This window comes from Neofelis nebulosa, chromosome 5, assembly GCF_028018385.1.
Source record: "Neofelis nebulosa isolate mNeoNeb1 chromosome 5, mNeoNeb1.pri, whole genome shotgun sequence".
In the NCBI taxonomy this organism is placed as follows: Eukaryota; Metazoa; Chordata; class Mammalia; order Carnivora; family Felidae; genus Neofelis; species Neofelis nebulosa.
In genome coordinates this window covers 148,068,160-148,091,953 of record NC_080786.1, presented here as the reverse complement: position 1 = coordinate 148,091,953, position 23,794 = coordinate 148,068,160, and the positions used below count along the sequence as shown (strand labels likewise).

Below are 23,794 nucleotides of genomic sequence, written 5' to 3'. Positions count from 1 at the left end.
TTGCTTTCTTGCCAGCAGTAATCCTCTAGGGGCTGGAGTTCAATCCTTGACCATGGCCTGTCGGAAACTTCGACTGGTCTGTCCAGGTAGGACCTCCTCAAACGTCAGCTGCTTTGCTCGATTATGTCCTATAATTTACTGTCATTCCTTCGAGACACAGGGTCTTACCTGGTTAACAAGACTTTTGGTGTTGACATCTAGAACTGGATCCGAAGCCCCAACGAAATGTCCTGCCCTGTGGGCAGGTCTAGCTTGTACCCTAGTTAGCTGATCGCACCCAGCCCCCTTCTCCTGATAAGAACAGAAAGCACACTACAGAAAGTACACTTCACTGCTGAAAGGAGTTTCATATACTTAAGAAGGGAGGAAGATGCCACATCAGCCTCTTATCTGGTCAGACAAGAGTTTCTCCATCATTCAGGGTAATAGTGAAATCAGCTGTTCCCTTTTAACCAAGGAAATTCACTGGTCAACTTTGACCAAACGATAGTCTCAATTAGCCTGATTTGTCCTAATACGAATCCATTAATTTTAATGAATGACTTAATTTTCAGATTCAGAGGATATAAAATAAAAATTCACGCTTAACATTAAATTAACCACTTAGAAAAAGCACAAAGGTTTCATAGGAAAGGGAGAAATAGTTCCTCCTGGATTTGGGAAACTTTAGCCCAAATGCCAATCCAGTTGTGGAAAGACAGTACATCAGACTAGAATAGAACGAGAACAGTTAGGCACACAAACTTTGTGACATGGCTGGCTATAATGTGGACTTTAACATATATAAAGTAAATTCATTTATTGGTGCCTAAAAGTCAGGGGGTTCTGAAATCTTAACAGGGTCGGTCTTAATACAATTTCACTTAACCAGCCCCACTGCAACACCTCAAAGCATTTGCAGTCAATCTAGTAGAACCTTATCAAAGTGGGAAACGCAAACCCCAGATAGTTCACACCCATCTGGAATGTCACAGATCTAGCATACAAAATGTTAACATACACTGTATGCTGTAGGGCTTGGATGCAACAGTCAAATGCTCATAGCAGCTGTTAGGGTCAAGGACACATGGCTGAAGCCCGATACCATTACATCTCTTCTCTCAAGGCTTCTATGCTTCATGTCTGCTAAATTCATTTGGTAGCCCAAATATTTCTAAAACCTCTTACCTTGTCACAAAGAAGGGAAACAGAAATTCCCTCTCCCCTCACAATGACACAGAACAAGGACGGCAAAGAGATTTAAACTGTGTACAGACTCAGACCAGCCAGTGTGCCTGTCTGGGATGTGGTAAGGAGTATGGGGGGTAGCACGTGTTTCATGCATTTGCCAGCCTGGAAACAGAACATTTCCCCCCGAAACTTTTGGGTTAGAATATTAAAATAGCTTTCTAAAGCTCTAATCCAGGAAATTCTTCCTCTGTTGTAACTATTCAACTTGTAGCACAAAAGCAGCTGTAGGCAATACACAAATGAATAAGTCTGTGTTCCAATAAAACTTTATTACAAAACAGGCAGTGGGCCACATGTGGACCACTGCTGGAATCGTAATGTACTGGTTCCTCAAAAAAGTAAGGATACTATGACCAATTGTTACTAAACAAGCCACCCTCAGAAATCGAAGGAAGGCAGGAAAGGAAAGGTATTGACTATATTAAAAAAAAAAAAAAAATCTCCATCAAGAGAAAAAAAAAGAAAAACAATGAGTGTAAGAAGATAAACAATTTTCAGAATGAACTGAACTGGTTGAGGGCTGACAACCACTGAAGAGTGTCTTTTTTTTTTTTTTTAAAGCTATTTCTAAGACGGTATTTTCCAGAAATGATTTAGGATTAGTCTTGACAGGAAAAAGGCATTAGGTTAGATCAGTGGTTCCTGTTAGTGACTGCCTAACAGAACGAACCACTTGGAGACGATTTTGAATCCTGTATTTGGAATAAAGTTTCCAGAGTCTCTGGGGGTGAGCCCTGGAATGGGTTATTTTTTTAAAACTCCTGAGCCGTTCTGATGTACTCAGTCCTACACCACCTGGACCTGCTGAGTTAGATGATCAGCCTGTGCTCTTAAGACAAACTTCAACAAAATGGCAGCGAGCAAAGAAAGGTCTTCTAATTTCGTATGCTATTCCAATGCATTATGGATGTCAAATGTGATTTAGTCATCCTCCAAATACTGGGACCTTCAGATCAGAGATAGGCCATATCAATGTTCACAGTATCTAAGCCCTAGCTATCAAGGTCAAACTCATTTAAGAAGCTTCCAGTAAGAAGTTCTTCCCTGAGCATATCGGTTCATTCTGATTCCTTTCCTCTTAAGTTCCTAGCAGAGTTAGTAAGAATTCCCTGAGAACTTCATCAGGCATTGGCTTTTTCATGTGTTTCTTCCTACCTTTCTAAAAAGATTTGAAACATCAATGGCAGACATCCTCTTGTATTTCTTTATATTATGAACAATATTTATTATAGGATGATATATAAGACAGCACTTTAATTTTTGTTAACCATGAAAATTTTTTTTTGGAGAAAACTGGACACCAAGTTTTTTCAAGAACAAAACACTTTTTAGAGCTCCCTCCAAGACTGCCTATGCTAAAAAAAGGATATGTTAGGTTTTTATAATCTAACCAGTATAGTCAGCTATTTTTTAAGGAAGTTTGAGAAATCTGAGAATCTTACGATTACTGCGCCCACAAAAATAAGTGAACTCCTGATTATTCAACTAAGAGATTGATAGTAATGTTCTACTACATATTTTCATGACCATGTTTCTTGACCTCAAACTGTAGGGAATAAAAAATCTGTTTCTATCCCATGTCAATTTCTGTAGTTTTTGCACTGACTTGTTAATAACCTCAGGAAGATAATCTAGTTGAATGTCATTTGGGGTGTCATGTTACATTGTGTGCTATAAAATGAAGACACTGCTGCTGTCCCTTCAGCAAGCCAGTAAATTATGCCTAGCAGTACACATTCCACATTTCATCGTATATTTGGGATGTCTGAGATAGATAAAGCAAACACCATTCCAGGACTGGGTGGACATTCTCTGTTATACTTGTCAAAGTTGGATTAATTTCAGTGTTTCATTTAAAAATTACAAATGTTGATACATTTGTAAATATGAAAATAATACAAAAGTACAAAAAATTAAACATGAAAACCCCTCTTTACTGCCCAGGAGTAACCAATGTTAATGGTTTCATGTCTGTATTTCAGGACTTGAACTACATACACAAAAACATTCACATGTACACACACACACACACACACACACACACACACACACACACACTATTTTATTTAACCAAAATGCAATTACACTGTGCATATTGTTTCTGGTTTTTTTTTGTTTTTTTTTTTTTACTGGTGAGCTTATCTGTATATGTAGATCTATACGATTTTTTAAAAACATCTTGATCATACTGTTTAGCTATATCATAATTTATTCAAACTACTCCCTTGCTATACTGGGATGTTCCTTTTTTGCTTTTACCAACAATGCTGCAGTGAAGATCCACATGCACATATATTTGTGCAAATGCCAAAAACCAGTCTAACAGAGGGAGAATAACAGAATTTCTGGGTCAAGGGGAATAAGAATTTGGAATTTGAATAGGCATTGTCGAATTGCTTCTCAAATAGCTTAGCCAATTCATACAATCGTGCTGACAGTGTATATTACAACGACTTTCCTACACTTTTGACAAAGCGGGATATTACCAAACTTTTAAATTTGCTCAGTTGAGAAACGAAAAATGCTGTTGTTTTTTTTAAACCTGCATTTCCTGATTGCCAAAGAGATAAAGCCTCTTTTTATATATTTTTAGAATCATTTGCTTTTCTTCTTTTTACTATCTCCTCATATCCTTGGACAACTTTTATATTTTGTGGGTTTCTTTCATATTAACTTTTTGGAGTCTTTATTATGGATGTATTTTGCAATATACGAGTATAAATTATTTTACATTGTCAAATCTGTCCATTTTTATCATTCATGGCTTCTGGTTTTAGCTCAAAAAGGTACTTCTTTGCCGGGAAATTATTCCAATGTTCTCCTTTAAAAAAATTAAGAATTTTATCTTCTAAGCTTAAACTACCTGGAACTTAATTTTTGTCTGTACTCTGAGACAGAGACTTGACCTTATAATTGCCAAACACACAGCCTTCAAGTTAGTCCTTAAATGGAATCTAGCACAGAGAAATCTGGTACACATACTTTTATACCTCTTTTTTCTCTGTTTTCTTTTTTAAGCACAACCTACTGTACAAACTCAAAACATGTTTCTACTTCCACGATAACACCCAAAGGTATGTGTACTTACACAGAATCAAAGCGACTTAAAAGAAGAAAACACTTAATGAGATGTAGACTTCCTGACAGTTACATAGACTTACCCATTCCCCTTTAACCTCCACCAGGAAAGCAAAGGTTTGAAAGCAAGGCAAAATATGTTTAATGAAATGTTTTATTTTTACAGTATATCTAAACTCTATTCATCTAGTCAAGAGGGTGGTTAACTAGCCAATTTGAGGAAAAGTATCATTGTAACAAGACTATGTTTCCAAAGAATACCAATATTTTCTCAGTATAGATCATCTGTAACACTTCTTCATTGTAACATTTTGTAACGCTTCCTTATCTCGACAAGAGAACACTACTTTTCTGTACCTGGTGTTGCAACAAAATCCAGTTTCAAAACATCAGGCTCTTTTTTTTTTTTTTTCCAGTGTAAAAAAACAAAAAAACACACTTTGTTATGAGGCCCTATCTGATGTCACCTTGTACTCTCACAAGTTTTAGATTCCTGGTGTCATATTTTATATATTTTAACAATTCAAATGCTTTAAAAGCCACAATAGTTCAAAGACGAGGCTGCACAAATAAAGCTGCTTCAGGCCTAGCAAACACAGCACGGGAAAGAGTCAGTGGTGACGGGGCGGCCTTGAATCACCGTTCATGGGTATGAGTGCGGTGCCTCCGCCAAAGAGAAAGAGAGGCTCTTTCTGCATGAGTAAGGCTGGCACCCAGGCATTCAAATAGTTTGCTGAATGGAGGCTGGACTATATTTGAAGAAGGTTTGCGATTGTTACGGAGATTCTGACTTCTGAAGAATCTGGACATTTGGTCTTGATTCTCTTATTTCTAGCCCATGACAGGTAAGGAAAAAAACTATCAGAAAAAAAGGGAGAAATGATTGATATCTCTGAATACCAAACACACTGTTCTTTCTACATATTTTGGTTCACTAAAGATTGTATTTTCTCCACCCAGAGATCTGATGTATACGTGCAAGAGGAACACGTAAGTAAGGGTGCAATGACCTCTACAACATTTTTAGTCCAAAGACATGTAATACCAGTATGAGAAGCATGCTTATCTCAATCTTTGACTTTCATAGTTCTTTTAAAATTCGGAACCATTCCCATCTTTAAACAAACAAAAAATGCCCGACAGTAAGTGATGTAAAGTATGACCATTTCTAAGACTCTTATTCTTAAGGTATTAACTAGGTGCAGGAACTACTGTTCTCTTTAGAAAGTGACTTCGGTCAACCACATTGCTTCATTCCTTCTTAAACTGGTTACTATAGTTTGAGTTACACTCATAAGATTATATTTAACTATTACTGTAATTAAAGAAAATAAACTTTGACAAAGCAAAATTCCAAACTCTTTTATCTGCTCATTTGCAGAATAAGAAGGCAGATTCGCTGTATGTAATTCATGGCTCTTCACACAATTCAACGATCACACAAAGGGGAAAAAAGATGCACTGATCCGAAAATATAGAAGTTATCATTGGCAATTACGAAAATGATGATAAAGCATTTTGCACTGAAAACTATGTCTTAAGGACTATTCATAATATGTAAGTGGTAATCTAAACTCTGAAATTACCAGACCTTTATAGATTTAAAAACATGCCAAGGCTGTGATAACAACCCATTTTCTCTAACACCTCTATTTTAAAGTGATGTTAGGACACATTTCTAAATACCATCTTTCATTCTGATAGGAAAGGACGACTGAGCCCATACTTCAAAAGTCCAGATGCTGGATTACTGGATTTCATACTCGGTGACAATTTCACGCTGTCAAATAAAGTGCAGGAGGAGGACAGGTGCTAATCATTGACAGAAATCACACTTTGACGGGAGTCTTTCTTACCATTACTATATCTCCGGGCTGGATCGTGATCTCATCATGACTTCTGGATTCAAAGGGATAGAGCGCTCGGTAATACACCACCTTTACATTCTCCTGTGCGGAAATTGTAAGTGGGCCTTTTTCTATTTCCAAAACAGCGGGGAGAAGGGAACAAAAATAAAACATTACACGGAACACATATGCATGACAACAAGCCAAATGAATGACCTCTGCTCTACTGCGGCCCTTACCATCTGAACAAGTTCCATCTATTCAAGAAATTTCTGAAGCACATACTTAGTGCCTAAGGAGAGCCAAATCTGATGTCAGCAACTCAAACCCATCAGAGTCCACTGGCCGACGCTCCCTGAACAAAGGCCATCCCAACGCCAAGTGCAGTGAGGCTGTGTTAGGTCCCTGTAGAACAGCCTCCCGGCTCAGGCTCCAGCAGTGCACATCTGTAAAGCATCAATCCCCCTCTTCTCCACCCAGGGTGCCGAGTACAGTGCAGCAGCTAGAATGTGACCCCCGAACTGAATCAGCCAAGAAGAAAACTCCTTTGGCAGAAAGTAAAGCAGCACAACTCTCCAGACTAAGAGACACGGAAATGTCGATGTTTTAGGTCCCTAAAGCAATCATATAAAATGTAAGTGCCGATTTCACCAAGAACAATTATTATTGATAATCCCTGGTGAAGTAAGTCTTCCTCTACATTTCCCAGGGGAGGGGAAGTGAGCCAAAAGACAGAACTTGTATGAAAATAATTTAGATTTCAAGTAAAAGTTTTCAAAAATGCATGCAAGCAGAAGACATTTTGGCTTCTGGCTAAAACTTAACAATATCTAACCACAGCCCTCAGAAATTTATACCCTAGAGCTGCAAGTATTTAGACACACATCTATTTTCTCTGAAAAGCAGTGAAGGGAAGGTATTATCTTCATGCAGTCTTCAGCTGGATGATGTGCAGTGTATCTCACTGACCAAAGGAAATAGAAATCCTCATTTTAGGGGCGCCTGGGTGGCTCAGTTGTTTAAGCGTCCAACTCTTGATTTTGGCTCAGGTCATGATCTCATAGTGCGTGGGTTTGAGCCCCACATCGGGTTCTGTTCTGGCAGTGTGGAGCCTGCTTGGGATCCTCTCTCTCTCCCTCACTCTCTGCCCCTCCCCGCTTATAAGCTCTGTTTCTCAAAATAAATAAACTTTTTAAAAAGTTATATAAAAAAAGAAATCCTCATTAAAAAAAAATTTTTTTTTAATATTTAATTTTGAGAGAGAGAGAGAGAGAGACAGACCGTGAGTGGAGGAGGGGCAGAGAGAGAGGGAGACACAGAATCCAAAGCAGGCTCCAGGCTCCGAGCCCAACATGGGGCTGGAACTCATGAACTGCCAGATCATGACCTTAGCTGAAGTTGGACGCTTAACTGATTGAGCCACCAGGGGCCTCAATCCTCATTTTATACTAGGAGGCAAGATAAGGAACTTAAAACTAATTGCCTAAGATCGAGTACTGGTGAAATTATTTTCATATCAAAGAAAGCATTAAAACATAAATAAGCTTGCCATCTTTTCTCCCAAACTGCAGGCAGGGAGGGTGTGAGACCCAGTTCTGAACCCCACTCCCATTTCTGCCCACAGTAAACAGGAAGCAAACCCTACGCAACAGTGTGCTGCTTTCTTTTCTTTCTGTATATCAATAGAAAGCACACTGATAATCAAACAAAATCAATATAATTTACCATGCAAAGGAAAAAGCAATCACTTTCTTCAGCTGAGTATTATTCTGCAAAGCTGTACAATATTATACAGCCACACAAGAATCTCGAAAATACATTCTAGGTTGCATCTCATGTAAGAGTTCACGTTTTCTAGCAATTTCAAAGTCTTTCGTTTATCAGAATTTAAAGAGGCAACTTATGATCAAAGGGCAAAACAAAAGTCACAGTTTTCAAAAGGTAAAAGACACGGCTTTATGCAGTGCAGACTGAAGACAGATCCCTGTAGGCAAGGGGGAAAAGGTGTCATTTCCTGGGGCTGAGACAGCTCAGAAATTCCTAGAGAAAATAGCCAAGTGGAGAAGCAACAGGTTCTTTCCAAATTTGGAACACAGGTTTATGCATGGGGCTTGGAAAGGAAAACTCATGCCACTTTTGTCTACAAAAGACTCTGGACGCCAGTGTAATAGGGACCAAAGGTTGGCATGGTGGTGGAAGATTAAACAGGCATCTCGTGATCCTAGAGAATGAACACCTGCACAGTCCGAGAAAAGGACACTGGCATTCTCACCTCTATGGAAGGAGCCAAGACAGGGCCTGTTAGCCATGGAAATTTCTCAGGAAGATCTGGGAGAGAAAACTCATTTGCCAGAATGACTTTTGGCCCCTAATACCTGTGGTGGACCAGGGTGCCTGGACAGCTGGCCTGGCGGGTTCTTGATGCTGATGGAAAAGCCGACTCATCTTGTCCTGTGTGTCCAGTTTGCCCTTCTCCTCACCGTCCTTCTTCTTGACACTCTCCTCCCTTCGGAGTTTCTCTTCATCGTGAATCTTCCTCGGCCGCTGCTGCTCATTGTCCGGCTGCGTGTGCTCAGTCCACAGCTTGTCCCTCTCCTGAGCTCGTCTGTCAACAAAAAGCTTGATTACTGCGAGGAAGCAATTCCAGTTTACCACTGCTGTAGTCTCTTCACAAAAAAGCTCCGTCTAGTCAATGGAATGCTAAACACGGAGGGGATACTGTTCCTCAGATGGGGCAGTCTGAGTCCATGAAACAAAGGCTCTCAGGGCTCTGATTCTGAGTGCAATGGAATCACACGACTCAGAAAAACACAGAAGATTTCTGATGTATTTTGTGAAGTAGTTAGAAGAATAACAAAGAAACTTCTCGATGAGAAGACTGGTATTTCACCACCAAAACCCCTAACACGCACAGGAACAAACATCCGTGATGAGGGAGCACACCCAGATGAACACGCATGTAGGTCCCCCAAAAACTGAAGCTGAAAGCAACAGATTAGTTGGAACCCTCGAGGCAGCGGCCACCCATTACTGAATAGTCTCTATGCATCTTCCTGAATTTGACAACTAACCTTCTGTTTGTCAAAACAGCTGATGCGAAAAGTGTAATTAAATCAAGGCCCTGACACATAAGAAGACCTCATCCTGCAGAAAACACTTTAAATGAAACTCATGTGCCAAACTAAACAATATGATGATAGTAATAACTAGTCCTCCTCCTACATTAACTCCATTAGTCTTCACACCAGGTGGGGAGGTCCTATTATTGTCCCCATTTTACACATAAGTGGCTTGTCTGAAGCCACACGGCCACACCTGCCTGGGGCTCAATCCCAGGCAGCCTGGTTCTAGGCTCCACATACTGAACCACTGTCCTGTGACATGGCCAAAGCACAAAGGTCATCTCCCGGAATGAGGACACTGCCAAAAGAACATAATATAAGCAAATAAAACTTGTATTCTCCATTTAAAAAATATTATATTTATTTCTACGCTGTATGAATGTGAAAATTTGGTGCAGTAAAATTCTTAGCTTAAATCTCTAACATTTTACTTAAAATTTTCAAAACATCTTTTAAGAAAGCACAAAAAAATTGTTGTCATTCATAACAACAACAACAACAAAACCACAATAAAAATGTACTTAATATTTTCTACTAATATATCATGTAACTTCTGAACTTAATTTTTGGTTTCATTTATATGATTGTAAGCAGAAAATCTACCCTTTTTGTATTATATTTTGCATTGTTTTCTCCTCTGCAGAAATATGAAAGTTTAGTGCAGTTTAATGTGAATAATCAAAGCGTCTTATCAACTCTGAAGATAAGAAAAGGATGGAGTTAATCAGCACATCCAAGAAATGAATCCTTGAATCAAGCCCCAAGAAAACCATAAAACAATCCTCTAAACTGTTTAGAGACCCTACCCACCTATCCACTGGTAAACTATGTGGGTCCACTTAAATGAGGATATTTCACACTACAGTGCTGTAAATGTATTTTCTCTTTCTTATGATTTTAACATTTTATTTGTCTGGCTTACCTTATTGTAAGAACATAGTATATAATATATACAACACAACAAAATATGTGTTAGTTATAGGCTTCCTTCCAATCAACAGTAGGCTATTAGTAGCTAAGTTTTGGGCGGAGTCAAAAGTTATACTCAGATTTCCAACTGAGCAGGGGCCTGCGCCCCTAACCTCCTTGTTGTTCAAGGGTTAACTGAACTATAGACACCCACAACAAAGTGTGCACCCTCTGGGTAGTTAAACTGAGCTCAGCTCACTAAGGTCAATGACTTGCCTAACGTATGTTTCTTCATCTTTTTATTCTAATTTCAATAACCAATTTTTACAACGTATACTGTGTCATTGAAATACTTGGTCATTTTTGTTTCTTAGAGTCAAAAATTAATTGAAATTTAAGATGCAAATGTCCAGTAACAAAATCAGACACCCCGCAAGTGAACAAATATGTTTCTACAACTTACTATAGAAAGTTACAAGTAATGATAACAAACCACAAACACAAATATTCAAACAAAAACAAACAAAAAAATGTGTCTGTATCTTCAGCAGCAGCAAATTTTCTCCTTTTGTACTCAAGTTTAATTTCCAGTTGAAGAAAAGAAGAAAGAAGAGTAGCACGCGGTCAGTCCTGCTGGAGAAAGCCTGCGTGGCGACCACTCAGGGGCTTTGATTTCAAACCCAGCGCTCAGGACAGCCACTGTTATAAAAAGGCTGTGAACTGGAAACGTATTTTGGTCATTGGCATGCAAATGAGCATACCAAGTGTCCTCATTTCCTTGTATAATTCCATTTATCTACATAGTAGTAGCTTGGGAGAGCTCTGGAAACTCACCAAAAACTTCAGGGGGTACTTATATATGCAAAGATTTATATATACACGTATTTGTGCTTGTGAGTGTGCGCGCGCGTGCGCGCGCGCGCACACACACACACACACACACACACACACACACTAAAGACTGAAGGCTCTTTCAAAGTCAGTAAATACTTGCAAAAGCCCCGCAAAGAATAATAAATACTCAACATTTCTTCCCGACGGCCACACAATCCACGAGAAGACTTACCTTTGGGCTTCTTCTTTTTGTTTTTCTAATTCTATGATCTTTCGCTCTTGTTCCTTCTGTTTCAGACGTTCGGCCTCTATGGACTTTTGTTTCTGGAGTTGTTGCTTATTATGTATTTCTCTCAGTTCCTGCAAACAACCAGGAAACAGTTCATGTAATGACATGAGGTGACCGACATTTCCACCATTTATTAGCATGCAACATTTCATAGTGGGGAAGTCTAGACATTCAGGAGACTAACATCTCAGATTAAAAAAAAAAAAAAAAGCGCTAATTTGGAAAACTGAAATCACTCTACATTTTGACATGAGTATCTCCAAAAGCTGTTCTAGTTTATATTCTAGTGAGTCATAAGACATTACACCATTTTCCATTACATGCTTTAGAAGGAACTTGCTAGTGAAGGGTATTAGAGAAGCTACATTGTTCAAGACTCGGCAGTAGAGGGGCAACTGGGTAGCTCAGTCGGTGAAGCATCTGACTCTTGATTTCGGGTCATGATCTTACGGTTTGTGGGATCGAGCGCCACATCGGGCTTTGTGCTGACGCTGCAGAGCCTGCTTGGGATTCTCTCTCAGCCCCTCCCCTGCTTGGGCATGTGTGAGCTCTCTCTCAAAATAAATACACATTAAACAAACAAACAAACAAACAAACAAAAACCCTTGGCAATAGAAATGGACCCAACCTGTTTTAAGGTATGGTGATCATCGTTAGTAAAACTTTGAGGTACTTTCTGATAATAAATCAACACCAACCTCTACTGGCTTGAAAAATACACACACCTCTTTACATCCCACTTCTATTAAAACCTCACCTTCTATGCTATGCTGTCTTAGAACAAATGGACGTCCCTCTGCTCCACAACCTTGACTGTCCCCACCAGGGTCTGTTTTCCTTCAAATCACACCCTTCCAAAGCATCTTCTCTTGCTAAGTCCAAGTGTGAAGTTATCAACTGCCCCAGGCTAACCCATCAGTCAGGTGGCAAATAAATGCAATAATGTGACTATCACCACCTTGGACCTGACCTCCTCATTTGACATCAGCCCCCAGGAACAACAGGGATTTCCTCAGCAGACTACTGAAAATACAATGCATTTTATGACACTTAAAGTACTCAAGTCAGAAGGCAAAACACGCAGAAGTGTGAAGAATAAAGAAATGCCTGTTGAGGGGGAACCCTCAATTCCATAGGAACCCAGTGGTCACTAATAGATTCTGTTACTGAGACTCTTCTTGCTTGTGTCAACAATAAATCAGATAAGTCAGTGCCCTGTAGGGCCAAGGGTGCATTTCCAGTTGACTTCTTGGTCTGGGTAACTAGGGCTAGTCCCCCAAGCGGGGAGCCCCAGGGACTTTTTGGTGAGATACAAGAACTAACTAAGGTCTGCCTGGTCTTCTTCATCTTGGTCACTGGTTAAGTCCAAATGGGTAGGTTTCTTCCTGCCTTAAATTCCTACCTTTAGATTCATTCAGAGACTGATTGAAGGCAGAGCACTGTCTGTAGAAGATCAGTGTTTAAATGGACTTATTCCTAGAGAAAAGTCCTAAGGGTTACGCTAAACTTTTCCTGCTAGCTAGACTGTCCTCAGAATAACGTTAGAACGCATGGACAAGTGTTTTACAAATCAAAAGTGACTTTGAGAGGTCCTAAAAGAGATCAGTGAGATACAAGAAAAAGTTTTTGCAGATCAGGAGGTTAGGGGGAGGCGGTTCTGAGGGGGTACAGTGCTGGGGGCACTGGAAAGATGGGGATGAAGGAAGGGATTTCAGTGTGGAGTCCAGCAGATGCGACTGGGAATATCTAGGCAGGAGGTGACAGAAAGAAGCAACTTGGTGAGGCACAAACTGGTGAACCATATCCTCTATGGCAGCGGCCTTGGGCACGTGACTTGGGTTTGATATTTTAGAGACAAATGGAAAAAACAGTCCACTTCCTGCTGTTAGAGTAATCTGTATCCTTGGTTCAAGTTAGTATCTCTATGTGAAAAGGAAAACTGCAATGGCGTGATATTAAATCAATGTCTCAATGTCCTAAGAGAGGGACCCAAAAGTTAGGCCCTGTGCAGATAGCAACGGCCTACTACTCTATTATTAGCCCAATGGCTGAGACCCTTTAGAAGGAAGGGTAAAAAGTGACTGAAAAAGAATTGTGTTTATTTTAAAATGTCAAATTCGATTGCGTAACATTCTTAAATAGGTTCAGAAAGAATAATTGATGGCAATAGACAATAATCAAAAAGTACTGAACTGGAGAAACAGAAACTTGGATTCTAATCCCAGGTCCCTGACATGGGCCCACAGCTGAATCAGAGTGGATGGCCCTTAGGTATTCTTTTTGCTTTAAAATCTGTTAAATTCTTTTTTTTTTTTTTTTTTTTAATTTTTTTTTTTTCAACGTTTTTTATTTATTTTTGGGACAGAGAGAGACAGAGCATGAACGGGGGAGGGGCAGAGAGAGAGGGAGACACAGAATCGGAAACAGGCTCCAGGCTCCGAGCCATCAGCCCAGAGCCTGACGCGGGGCTCGAACTCACGGACTGCGAGATCGTGACCTGGCTGAAGTCGGACGCTTAACCGACTGCGCCACCCAGGCGCCCCAAAATCTGTTAAATTCTTAGACACTGTTGATCACATATAAAATTAGTCCTTATCTATTTCAGTGTCCCTTATTTGGGGCTTTATTTTTACTACAGGAATAAATCAAAAAGGTGTAATTAGTAAGCAAAACAACTGAACTGAAATTAAATACAAAGGAATAGGGATGCCTGGGTGGCTCAGTTGGTTGAGCATCCAATTCTCGGTCATTACCGAGATGGGCTCAGGTCATTACCAGATACAAAGTAAAGATAGATGGAAGTAAAGTGGGCACAATAAAATAAAAACCAAGAGGAAATGAATTTAAAGAATCTACACAAAACAATTTTTGGATGTTTCAAATATACATGAAGGAAGGTATTTTAGAATTTTCAAAGCAAAGTTGTTTTTGAGTATAGCAGCATCGCAGGATGGGCTGAACCTATCTCTGAGCCGTATAAGTGAGTTGCAGGTTTCAAGGACCTCCAAGGAAAAAGAACTTGCAGGAGCCGTACAATAGCAGATGTCAAATAAGATAACAAGGCTGTGGCATCTCGGGATCCAGATTTGAGGACTGCCAACAGTTTTCTATTGTCTCCTTCATCTTCTTCAAACACTGCTGTGTACACAACAGTAAGAAAATCAAGATGCTTCCAACAGGAAGGTATTCCGGGTCTTTCCCTCTTTCCTTGGACTTGGGAGATTAAGATGCCATGAACCAAGACGAAGCAGAAAATTCATGATTCCTAAGCATGGTAACTTTTTTTAATTTTAATTTTTTTAATGTTTATTTTTGAGAGAGAGAGAAAGACAGAGTACTAGCAGGGGAGGGGCAGAGAGAGAGGGAGACACAGAATCTGAAGCAGGCTCTAGGCTCTGAGCTGTCAGCACAGAGCCCGACGGCAGGGCTCGAACTCACAAACCGCCGAACTCACAAACTGCGAGATAATGCCCTGAGCTGAAGTCGGATGCTTATCTGACTGAGCCACCCAGGAACCCCAGCAACTTTTTTAAGTTGAACTTCTAGGAAGGCAATCTATAGGATGAATGAATATGTATGGAAGAGGAGTTAATGACTTGCCTTTCTGTGCATGACAAGGGCCTTGTGGAGCAGAGTCCCTTCACCTGGGAGACAGAGGGTTGCACTGTTCTGTTATTCCCTCTCAATAGTTCTATTTAAGAAACTCAAGTGTAATCAGTTATTGACTGTGTTATTGACCACTTTTCCTGGTGGTCAACCTCATCAAAGTGACCCTGCAAATCCTATTAACTGTCACAGTTACTTCTCTATATTATAACTAAGATTTAAAAAGAACAAATGAGGGATTACTGAAAATCAAAATTCATTCTCTCACTTGTGGCTCTTACTAAAATTATTTTTTCCTAAAATCAATAACCCTACAGTCACATTTTATTAGCTGGGTATTCATCTAGCAATATGGTATTGAGTATACAACTTTATTGATTTTTCTTCTGTAAGTCTATTCAAGGGTATGAGATGTTTTACATAGGTATAGGGCATAGTAACTTGATATTATCTGCTAATATAGTATAATGGCTTTCTTAATAAAGAAGAAATAATTAAACATGCACTGAAGAAGTTGTAGCTATGTGTTACAAATATATAAGAAAAATAAAACTATGGGGGGTTCCTGGGTGGCTCAGTCGGTTGAACAACCCGACTCTTGATTTCAGCTCAGGTCATGATCTCATGGTTCGTGGGATCAAGCCCTGTGTCAGACTCTGTGCTGACAGTGCAGAGCCTGCTTGGGACTCTCTCTACCTCTCCCCCACTCGTCATGCACTCTCTCTCTCAGAAATAAACATTTTAAAAAAAGAAAAAGAAAACTGTAAGATACGTAGTGTATATAAATTAAAATGGTAAGATTTTTATCACCAGTAATATCCATAGAATTCTCAGACGTAACAAAGTTTCTTCACCAGGGTTTATGAACAAGCTTGGGCTCTGGGAACACTATAAAATAGCACGCAAACTGGGCTATGGGCATTTTTCTTATAGAGAAAGCTCATAGCTTTCATTGATTCTGAAAGGGGTCTTTGATCAAACACAGATTATGAACCACAACAAGAAGATTATTGGCAAATAAAGATTCTGTTATGTATCAGCAAGGATAGATAGAAAATAAGCTTGCTTTTAACTTTCTTCAACTCAGGGGGAAAAAATCACTTATTTCCCCTCAAGAATTAAGATATTTGTACCATAAAACATCTTTGGACATCCTATGGCACACAGCCAAAGCATTTCAAAAGCAATATGCTTGACAAATTGAATACTCAAGAAGATCCTGAGAAACACGGCTCCCTTTCAAGTCTACTAACGACAGTTGTTCTGTTATGAAAGGGGCACAGAATCACTTGCTTTTAAAAACTGTGACTGTTTCTCCTTCATTTGTACTTACAGACACTCAAAAACAGGTGCATTACATGAAGTGGTATTAATTGAAATAGAGGCAAGTATCCACCTGAACAACTTGTATGGGATTCCTTTTCATAAACATTACTTTACTTAAATGCTTGTGAAGAGACAGAAGAATTAAGTAGCAGTGGAGGCCTGAAAAGGCTAGTAGTTAATGGAAATTTACTGCTAATTTGGTCATTTAACTTTTCTGAAGGATTACTCTGCTTCTGGCTTTTTCCTGAGGCTGTCTCATGGCAAAGTGAGACAAAACAAACACACCTGAACTACTTGAAATTCATGAACTCAACATTTTAAACCCAAACAGAACTGTTTACGACGCGTCTCTTATGTTTAGAAAAATCTTCATTCTATTAATACGAAATTGACCTCACAGGAAATTGATCTAGACGCCAGCATCAAACATTTTCAGGTGTTTGTTTTGTCTCAACCTAAAACATACAGAGTGTCAACAGTAGAAGTGCTTTCATATAAACAAATGTCACTTTATTGTAGCACACAATATCAGATTTTTTAAAAAGCCTTCTGAGTTTTAAGATACAGTAACTTATGTTAATTACGTGGTTGTGAAACTGAAGGGCATTAAAGAAAGCAGATCAACAAGAAGAAAAGAAAAAAGGAAAGAAAAGAAAAGAAAAGAAAAAGAAAAAGAGAAAGAAGAAGAAAAAGAAAAAGAAAAAGAAAAAAGAGAAAGAAGAAGAAAAAGAAAAAGAAAAAGAAAAAAGAAAAAGAGGAAGAAAAAGAAAAAAAAAAAGAAAAAGAAAGCCAATCAACAAACCCAGTTAGGACAGGGGAAATTGTACCTGTGTGGAGAAACCAGAAAAGTAAGTATTTCAAAACACAGACGCTGTACCTAAATCAAAGTACACTATTACTCCAGTCATCACTAAATTATAAAATGTATTCACTCTTGATGCATTAAAATGGGAGGAATATTAAAAAACACATCAGTCGGTTATTTAAATTCCCAGAAGGGCTATATTAATGTTTAAAGACACATTTAAGTATTATTCTGAACCTGAGGTCACTGTTCAACCAAATAGGAATTTTGGTTCCTTGTGGCACAACTGGTAGTCAGCCTATCGTAAGTGCGACAGGAGAGCCAAAGAGGAATGCACAGGGGCCGTGTGTGCGTGTGTGAAGGGGTGAGGAGACAGGTGGACAGAAGAGGGGAGACGAGCTAGAAAATCCTGCCCTCTCTGTAGTTACAGCTAATTAAGGATCTTCACCCACGTCTTCCATTTTGTCCTGAAAATCTAAGTTTTCCCAAAATGTCTCAGCTTAATTTAATAAAGCAATATCCCATTGTTTTAAATGCATGTTATTCTAGGGGCGCCTGGGTAGCTCAGTCGGTTGAGCGTCCAACTTCTATTTCGGCTCAGGTGGTGATCTTGAGCCCCTCACTGGGTTCCCTGCTGTCAGCAACCTGCTTCAGAACCTCTGTCCCCACTCTCTCTCTGCCCCTCCCCTGCTTGCGCCTCTCTCTCTCTTTCTCAAAAAGAAACAAACAAACAAACAAATAAATAAATAAATGTTATTCTAAGGGATAAAACGGTCAAAGACTGGCTAAACGAGAATTTTTTTAAAAAGATATGTTTTTCCCGAAGATTGAATTCTGCTTTTTTTCTCTTTCCCAAATCACCTTTTGTTAAATGTTTTTAAAACCGCAGAAGAAAAACCCACACTATAAAAAAACCTCAACCAACCAAGCAAACCTATGGGTACGGCATAGGATCTGGTATATACAATACCTGTTCATTATTTTGAGTCTTTGGCATGTTCTAATCATTTTTCCATATTCAAGGACTCTAACATAAAGTTGCCAGAAACACAAGTACATTAGATGAGAGAGAGTTTTATTACTTCTGTGCAGAACAGGTCTTTTCAAAAGGATCATACAGGTAAAAATAATATTTAATCTTGAATAAGGTAAGGTAGTAAACTATGAAACAGCCAAACATTGTTCTACTAATATGAGAAGGCAATGTTGTTATTTTATTTGAATTTATATTCATTTCTCTTGCTGTCTCTGTATTTCCTCTTTCTGGATCTTTTTCTTTCCTTCATTGTTTCCCTTCATGTGCATTTTTTTCCTGACTTCTCATTCTGTTCTGCAGTTCGTTCTCCAGCTCTTGTCTTTTTTCCCCTGGCTGCTAAACATTTTGCCTTTCACCGCCTTCATAATGAATGAGCCTGCCATGAAAGCAAGTGTCTGAAACCAAGAGCATAAAAGCCTCAGTTAAGCCAAAAACCTTATTTACTGTAAGTGGCATTCTCATTTCCACATCAATTCAGTTCTTAGGAGCAACTTCTAGGACAGGTGTCGTATGGGCAGAATTTATACCTTTAATGGCCTCTTGAGTAGTTTAAGAAGCCTGATTTCCCAAGTATATTAAAAAATATAATTCTGAATTCTGAATTAGTCCTAAATAATCAATTTTGAAAAGAAATAAAATGTCCACTTTTAGAATAGTATTACTGACTATAATACTGTCTCCCATATGATGGAAACAGGCACATAGACCCAAATCATGATTGAGTGTTGTCTTTCAACGTTGTGCAGCCAAGCGGCAAATTCAATGATCTAAAATACTTGTCATAAAGACAAGACTACAGTACACGGTACTTTATCCAGCTTATAGTTCAGAGCTTCCACCGTCACACACACAGTCTGTCAAGAGGAAAGATTCACCCATCCTCCACGATTTATAATAACTAATTTTACAGAGAACGTTTAGCACTTCATGGTAAGCCGTGTCTTAGACACCGAGCACTCATCTACGTGGGGGAGACGGAAGCACAGAGATAGAGGTGGTTCCTCACGATCAGTCTAAGGAGGAGGAGCATTGCCTGAGTAGGGCACAGAGACCTTTAGAAAAGAGTCTAAGTGGATGATGCAGCTCAGGAAAACTTCCAGGCACTGCAACACTTCCTCCTCCATTGCCACTGACGGGAAAAAGGAAATGCTCCAGTGTAAATGCCACTCACGTTAGGACTTGTCTAGCATACAGTGTCTAGACGGGAACCAACAAGGACTCGAACTTCTCAGTGTGAAACACAACGTCTAGCCTCTCTGAGTGTTGGATTCTCTTATTTGCCATACACTTGAAGCCTTGAAAGCTAAAGGCTATATACATTATGTTACTGCCCTGTCTCATAGTTATGACCTGAAAATATGGAATACTGGGCTGTCGGCACCAAGGAAAACTGTTACAGTAACTATTAACAATGCCAAGGGCAAGGGGAAGTCAAGTGCTTCTATCTGAAAAGTCCCTATCCGTAATGTTACTTGACCCTTGCTAGAACCATAATTTTATACCTACGGGCAAGGCATTGTATATAAGAAAAACAATGATCAGAATGTCTCTATGTGCCCTTGAGGCACCTGGATTCTTCCAAACATGTTGAGACCTTTGACTTTCCAGTAAAATGAAGTAAAAAGAGAAAGTCATAGATAATAATTTTAAACTGATGTTTCAAGAACACAAATATGAGAGGCCTACTGATTTCTTAGCGTGAGAAAATAGTTGCTGCGTACGGAGTACATTTTAAAAGCAGAAAAGTATGGTAAAACAAATTTGACCCACTGAATTAAAATTACTTTAAGAAGTATTAATTCCCGCTAGCAACATCAACTATTCATGATTGAATCACTGGTCAAGTATTTCATTTGATCATCAAAAAGCTAAAATTTACTCTCCATATAAAAGACAGCATAAATATAAAGGCTGCCAATCGGGATTTCTAGCACAAAGAGTCATTATCTCAGTGTGCTATCATTTCTACCCACCCCCCACCCAGGTCTTTCCTTTGGCCTTAAAAAAGCAAAGTATATTTGCTATATTAAGATTCTTATGCTTCTTTTTTCAAGTAATTCTTGGTTTGGGGTGATAAATTAGAAAAAGAAAGACAGTTATGCCCTGGGATTATTTTTGGAACACATAAATATCACCTCTATTAGGTAAATGTCTATTAAAATATATGGAAAAATAACCCTTCCTGAAAGGAAAGAATGAGCCCTCAATTTCTATGAGACCAGGTAAGAAGACTCTGGAGACTTCCAGAGGGAAATGCTTCATATCCCTGAATCTGGAGCTGTTTAAAACACGACTGTAATTGTAAATATGCTTTATATTCTCAATACGTTGCTACCTATATGAAACATACACCTGTTAACCTGACTGCAAAAGTAATTCTTTTCCTCTTTAATGAATGACTTGAGAATTTCCATCACTAGTTAATAGGTCTTGGGTGAGGAAGCAGGAGTGTAATTCTTCCTGAGGTAAAGAGAAAGGAGAGACTCTTAAAAGAAGAATGCATCTGAACTAGCCACCTGGTAGAAAGGACAAAGTCAGATTGTATGTTTAAAAACAAAAAACAAAAAACAAAAAAAGGAGAAAATGATAAAACATACTTACTCTCTAAACTCTTCTACATTCAAGAACCTAAATACATTTAAGACGTCCCGATCACTGTCTTTAACCCAGAATCTGGGCTAAAGCAGGGTGCTATGATTCCCTACTTGACCTTGTAACTATGGGACTAGACAGAACTTTGAGTGTGCACCAAAAGAAGCAGATGACTTATTACAAGTAGTTGTTTACCAAAGAAATACGGAAATTGGTTTTTGTTAAATAGAATACTCATTCATGGAGCCAGCCATTGAATACAGGTTTAATGTTCTGTCTCCTAATTTTAAAATGCTGCATGCTGTGAGGGACCTCTCCAGTGTCACTATACTAGCTGATAATGAGTGAATTACACTCTTCTCCTAGGGGAACAATCTACATGAATATGAAATAAAACTGCTAAGTCCTCATTTCTCTTCTACACTTTCCAGCTGGTTTCCTTTTGGGGGGAGGAGGTTTCGGATATAGCGAGTTCACACCAACTAGATAAGGTGTATGAAATGACTGGACAATCGCCAAGGTTTCACTCCCAGCAAGACCAAAGTAATTTTTGCATCATTAGTGTGAATGCTGTAAAGGCACCACTGCATTAAGACAGGCACTGAGGAAACCCCAGGGGTCCGAATGCTGGCTCTCCTGGTCCATCTCATCATACAAGAGTTATAGTTACTAAAGAATACATGCTCTAAAGTCAGGGAAAAAAATGCTTCATATTTTCCAATGTGACTACAACAAAGAAAAGTAGGCAGGAGATACTCAAGAGATGAAGTCTTAAATCTGCCTCTGGAGTTGTCTCAATCAAATTATAAATCTTTTGATTGTTCGATTTAACTGTTTCTGTTGTGGTTTCACCAGGCATGAGAGGAATACTAGAAATAATAACCGTAAGGCAATAAAACATGTTTGTCGAGATCTCCAAATCAGTTGTTAAATAAAACAGTAAAGCTATACTGGCCTGTAATTTTTTTACTCTCTACACTAAAGTTAATAATGGAAAACCAAAATAAAAATGAAGACAGAAAGAAATGTTCTTATTTTAAAAATGAGTATATTTGGGAAAAGGAATAAAATGGGATAAAGGGCTAAAGTTAGACTTTGTATCAGCAACTCTAACAGTAAAGGCAGCATCAATCAAACACAGTAACAGGGACTCAGTGATGGCAACAGCAATTCAATGGCCAAAATGATCCATAAATAGACTCGGCATTTGGGAAAAAATCATCCACTGCAGGGTCATCCTCTAATACATGAACTTTGTTTTGGGAGTCCAATTTCTAGAGAAAGGAATCCTAAGATCAAGGCAGAAATCTGGACTACTGCCTGGGGTTCAGAAGATACCTGAATATTTAACAGTTTATATTCTAAGAACTATTAAAAAGCACTGTAATCATATTCTTTTTGCTTGAAATAGTGACAAGTTACAGTGAGAGTTAATGTGAGCATTTTTATTGGGCTTATTCTAGAGAGGGAGAACTTACAGCTCTACTCCCAGTACTTACATACGTACAAGTATGGAACATACATATAGACCCCCACACACAAGTACATATTCTGTGTAAGAATCAAAGCAAAGAAAAACACTCAGTTGGTTGAGAAAAGTTCATTACCTATTACTCTGGGGAGGCGGGGGTGAGGGGGAGACGCAAATACCTCAGACTCAGATGTCTGAACAATATGGCTTAGAATCTCATTCCAAAGGCCAACTAAAATCTTAAATAGTCTTCCTGGTTTTTTCCCCTCTTTTTAATAATAAAGGAGTTTTACTTTTTCCTAGTGCCAAAAGCAAAATCAGAATTAAGTATAAAGGATTTTGAGATGGGAAATGAAAATGGAAAGTATGGTCCATTTATTATGAGAACATAATTGACTAAAAATTCCAGTATTTACTTAAATCTACAGTATATGCTCATTGTTGGTAGGAAATTAACTGCTTTGCACTCTGGTTTCCTTGTAAAAGTTAACAGTCTTAAGATGATAAAACTGAAGTTAAATCAAAGGCACCAATCACAAGTAGGCTGTCATAACCACTTTTACATTCCTTAAGCGCTTTGGCATTTTCCTAAATTCTATGATGTCAACGTGACAAAACCACTACCACTTCTGCCACAGGGGCAAAAGCCATTTTACTCCATCAAATAATAACACTTTAAAACGTGAGGTAACAAAACAAAGACTCCCATTCAAGGACAATCTTGAAGGTAAGAAGTGGCAGAACAATTCGTAGTTTTCAAAGGGAAAACAATCCCTTTCTGGTCGTCTTCAAAGAACAAAAGACAGACCCTTTTGGAGCCTAGCTTCTGGACTCCGACTTGATGTAGTGAGCAACAGACAAAAGGACGGAGATGTATAAAAATGTAATTCAGGTTGAAGACAGGTGTCATGTGGGGGCCCCTCCCTCAGCTTTCATTTACAAACACCAAATTCATCTTTATATGTTAAAGAGACAAGTCCAATTCAGATTGCAGGATAAGTATGAAAGCTTTCAGGAAGGCGGACAAACCAGCATAGTAAATTTTTCTACCTGGGATTAAATATCAACTAATCATCTGGCCAGGTAGGAAAATTAAAGGGTAGGACGTAGATGTAGGAACACAATGGATAGTTACCTTCAGCTGATTATTGAAAATATCAATCTCCTGTAGTTTTGACCTGGTTTCTTTCTCAACTTCATCCAGTTGGTCTCGGAGCTGCTGACGAGCCACTTCTTTTGCTTCTAACGCTCTTTTGAGTGTCAGAAGTGAATCTCCTATTTTAGAAAAACATGGCAAGGTAAGAAAAGCAAACTGGCAGTGAGGAAAACGCGTTTTAAATGGTCTCATTACACTGGAGGAAATTCTTACCATTAGGAAAGGATAAAGGCCAATTTGAAAAAGAAAACACCTACTGTGTAAACTGTTTTGCTGAACTTGTTTTAATTGGTCATTGAGTATCTGTTTCTCTGGAATAAGTCTTCCAAGCATTTGCTGAGCCTCCTAGGAGAGAAGGAGGAAAACAACAATGAAATGACAAGGAAACCTACGAAACCTATGTTCTGGCCAAGCAGACAGAACTCTGTTTTCTCATCCCTCAAAGATTCATCTAATCTCATCCCCAAATCCTGTATGTTGAAACTGCATCTAA

The 23,794-nt window shown here is 38.9% G+C and overlaps 1 protein-coding gene across 6 annotated transcripts in view; it reads right to left on the bottom strand.

Annotated features, from left to right (window-relative positions):
- Positions 1-23,794, bottom strand: part of ITSN1 (intersectin 1) — a 221,887-nt gene that overhangs the window by 74,622 nt on the left and 123,471 nt on the right. For 4 of the 6 annotated variants that reach the window (XM_058732474.1, XM_058732476.1, XM_058732479.1 and 1 more), the window contains exons 15-20: positions 23,559-23,646; positions 23,281-23,420; positions 11,253-11,380; positions 8,531-8,760; positions 6,165-6,286; positions 4,392-4,406 (exon numbers count right to left, since the gene is read on the bottom strand). In XM_058732474.1, coding sequence (XP_058588457.1) covers positions 4,392-4,406; positions 6,165-6,286; positions 8,531-8,760; positions 11,253-11,380; positions 23,281-23,420; positions 23,559-23,646 — 723 coding nt within the window. The remainder of the gene's footprint in view (positions 1-4,391; positions 4,407-6,164; positions 6,287-8,530; positions 8,761-11,252; positions 11,381-23,280; positions 23,421-23,558; positions 23,647-23,794) is intronic. The other 2 variants (XM_058732477.1, XM_058732475.1) reach the window with 1 other exon arrangement.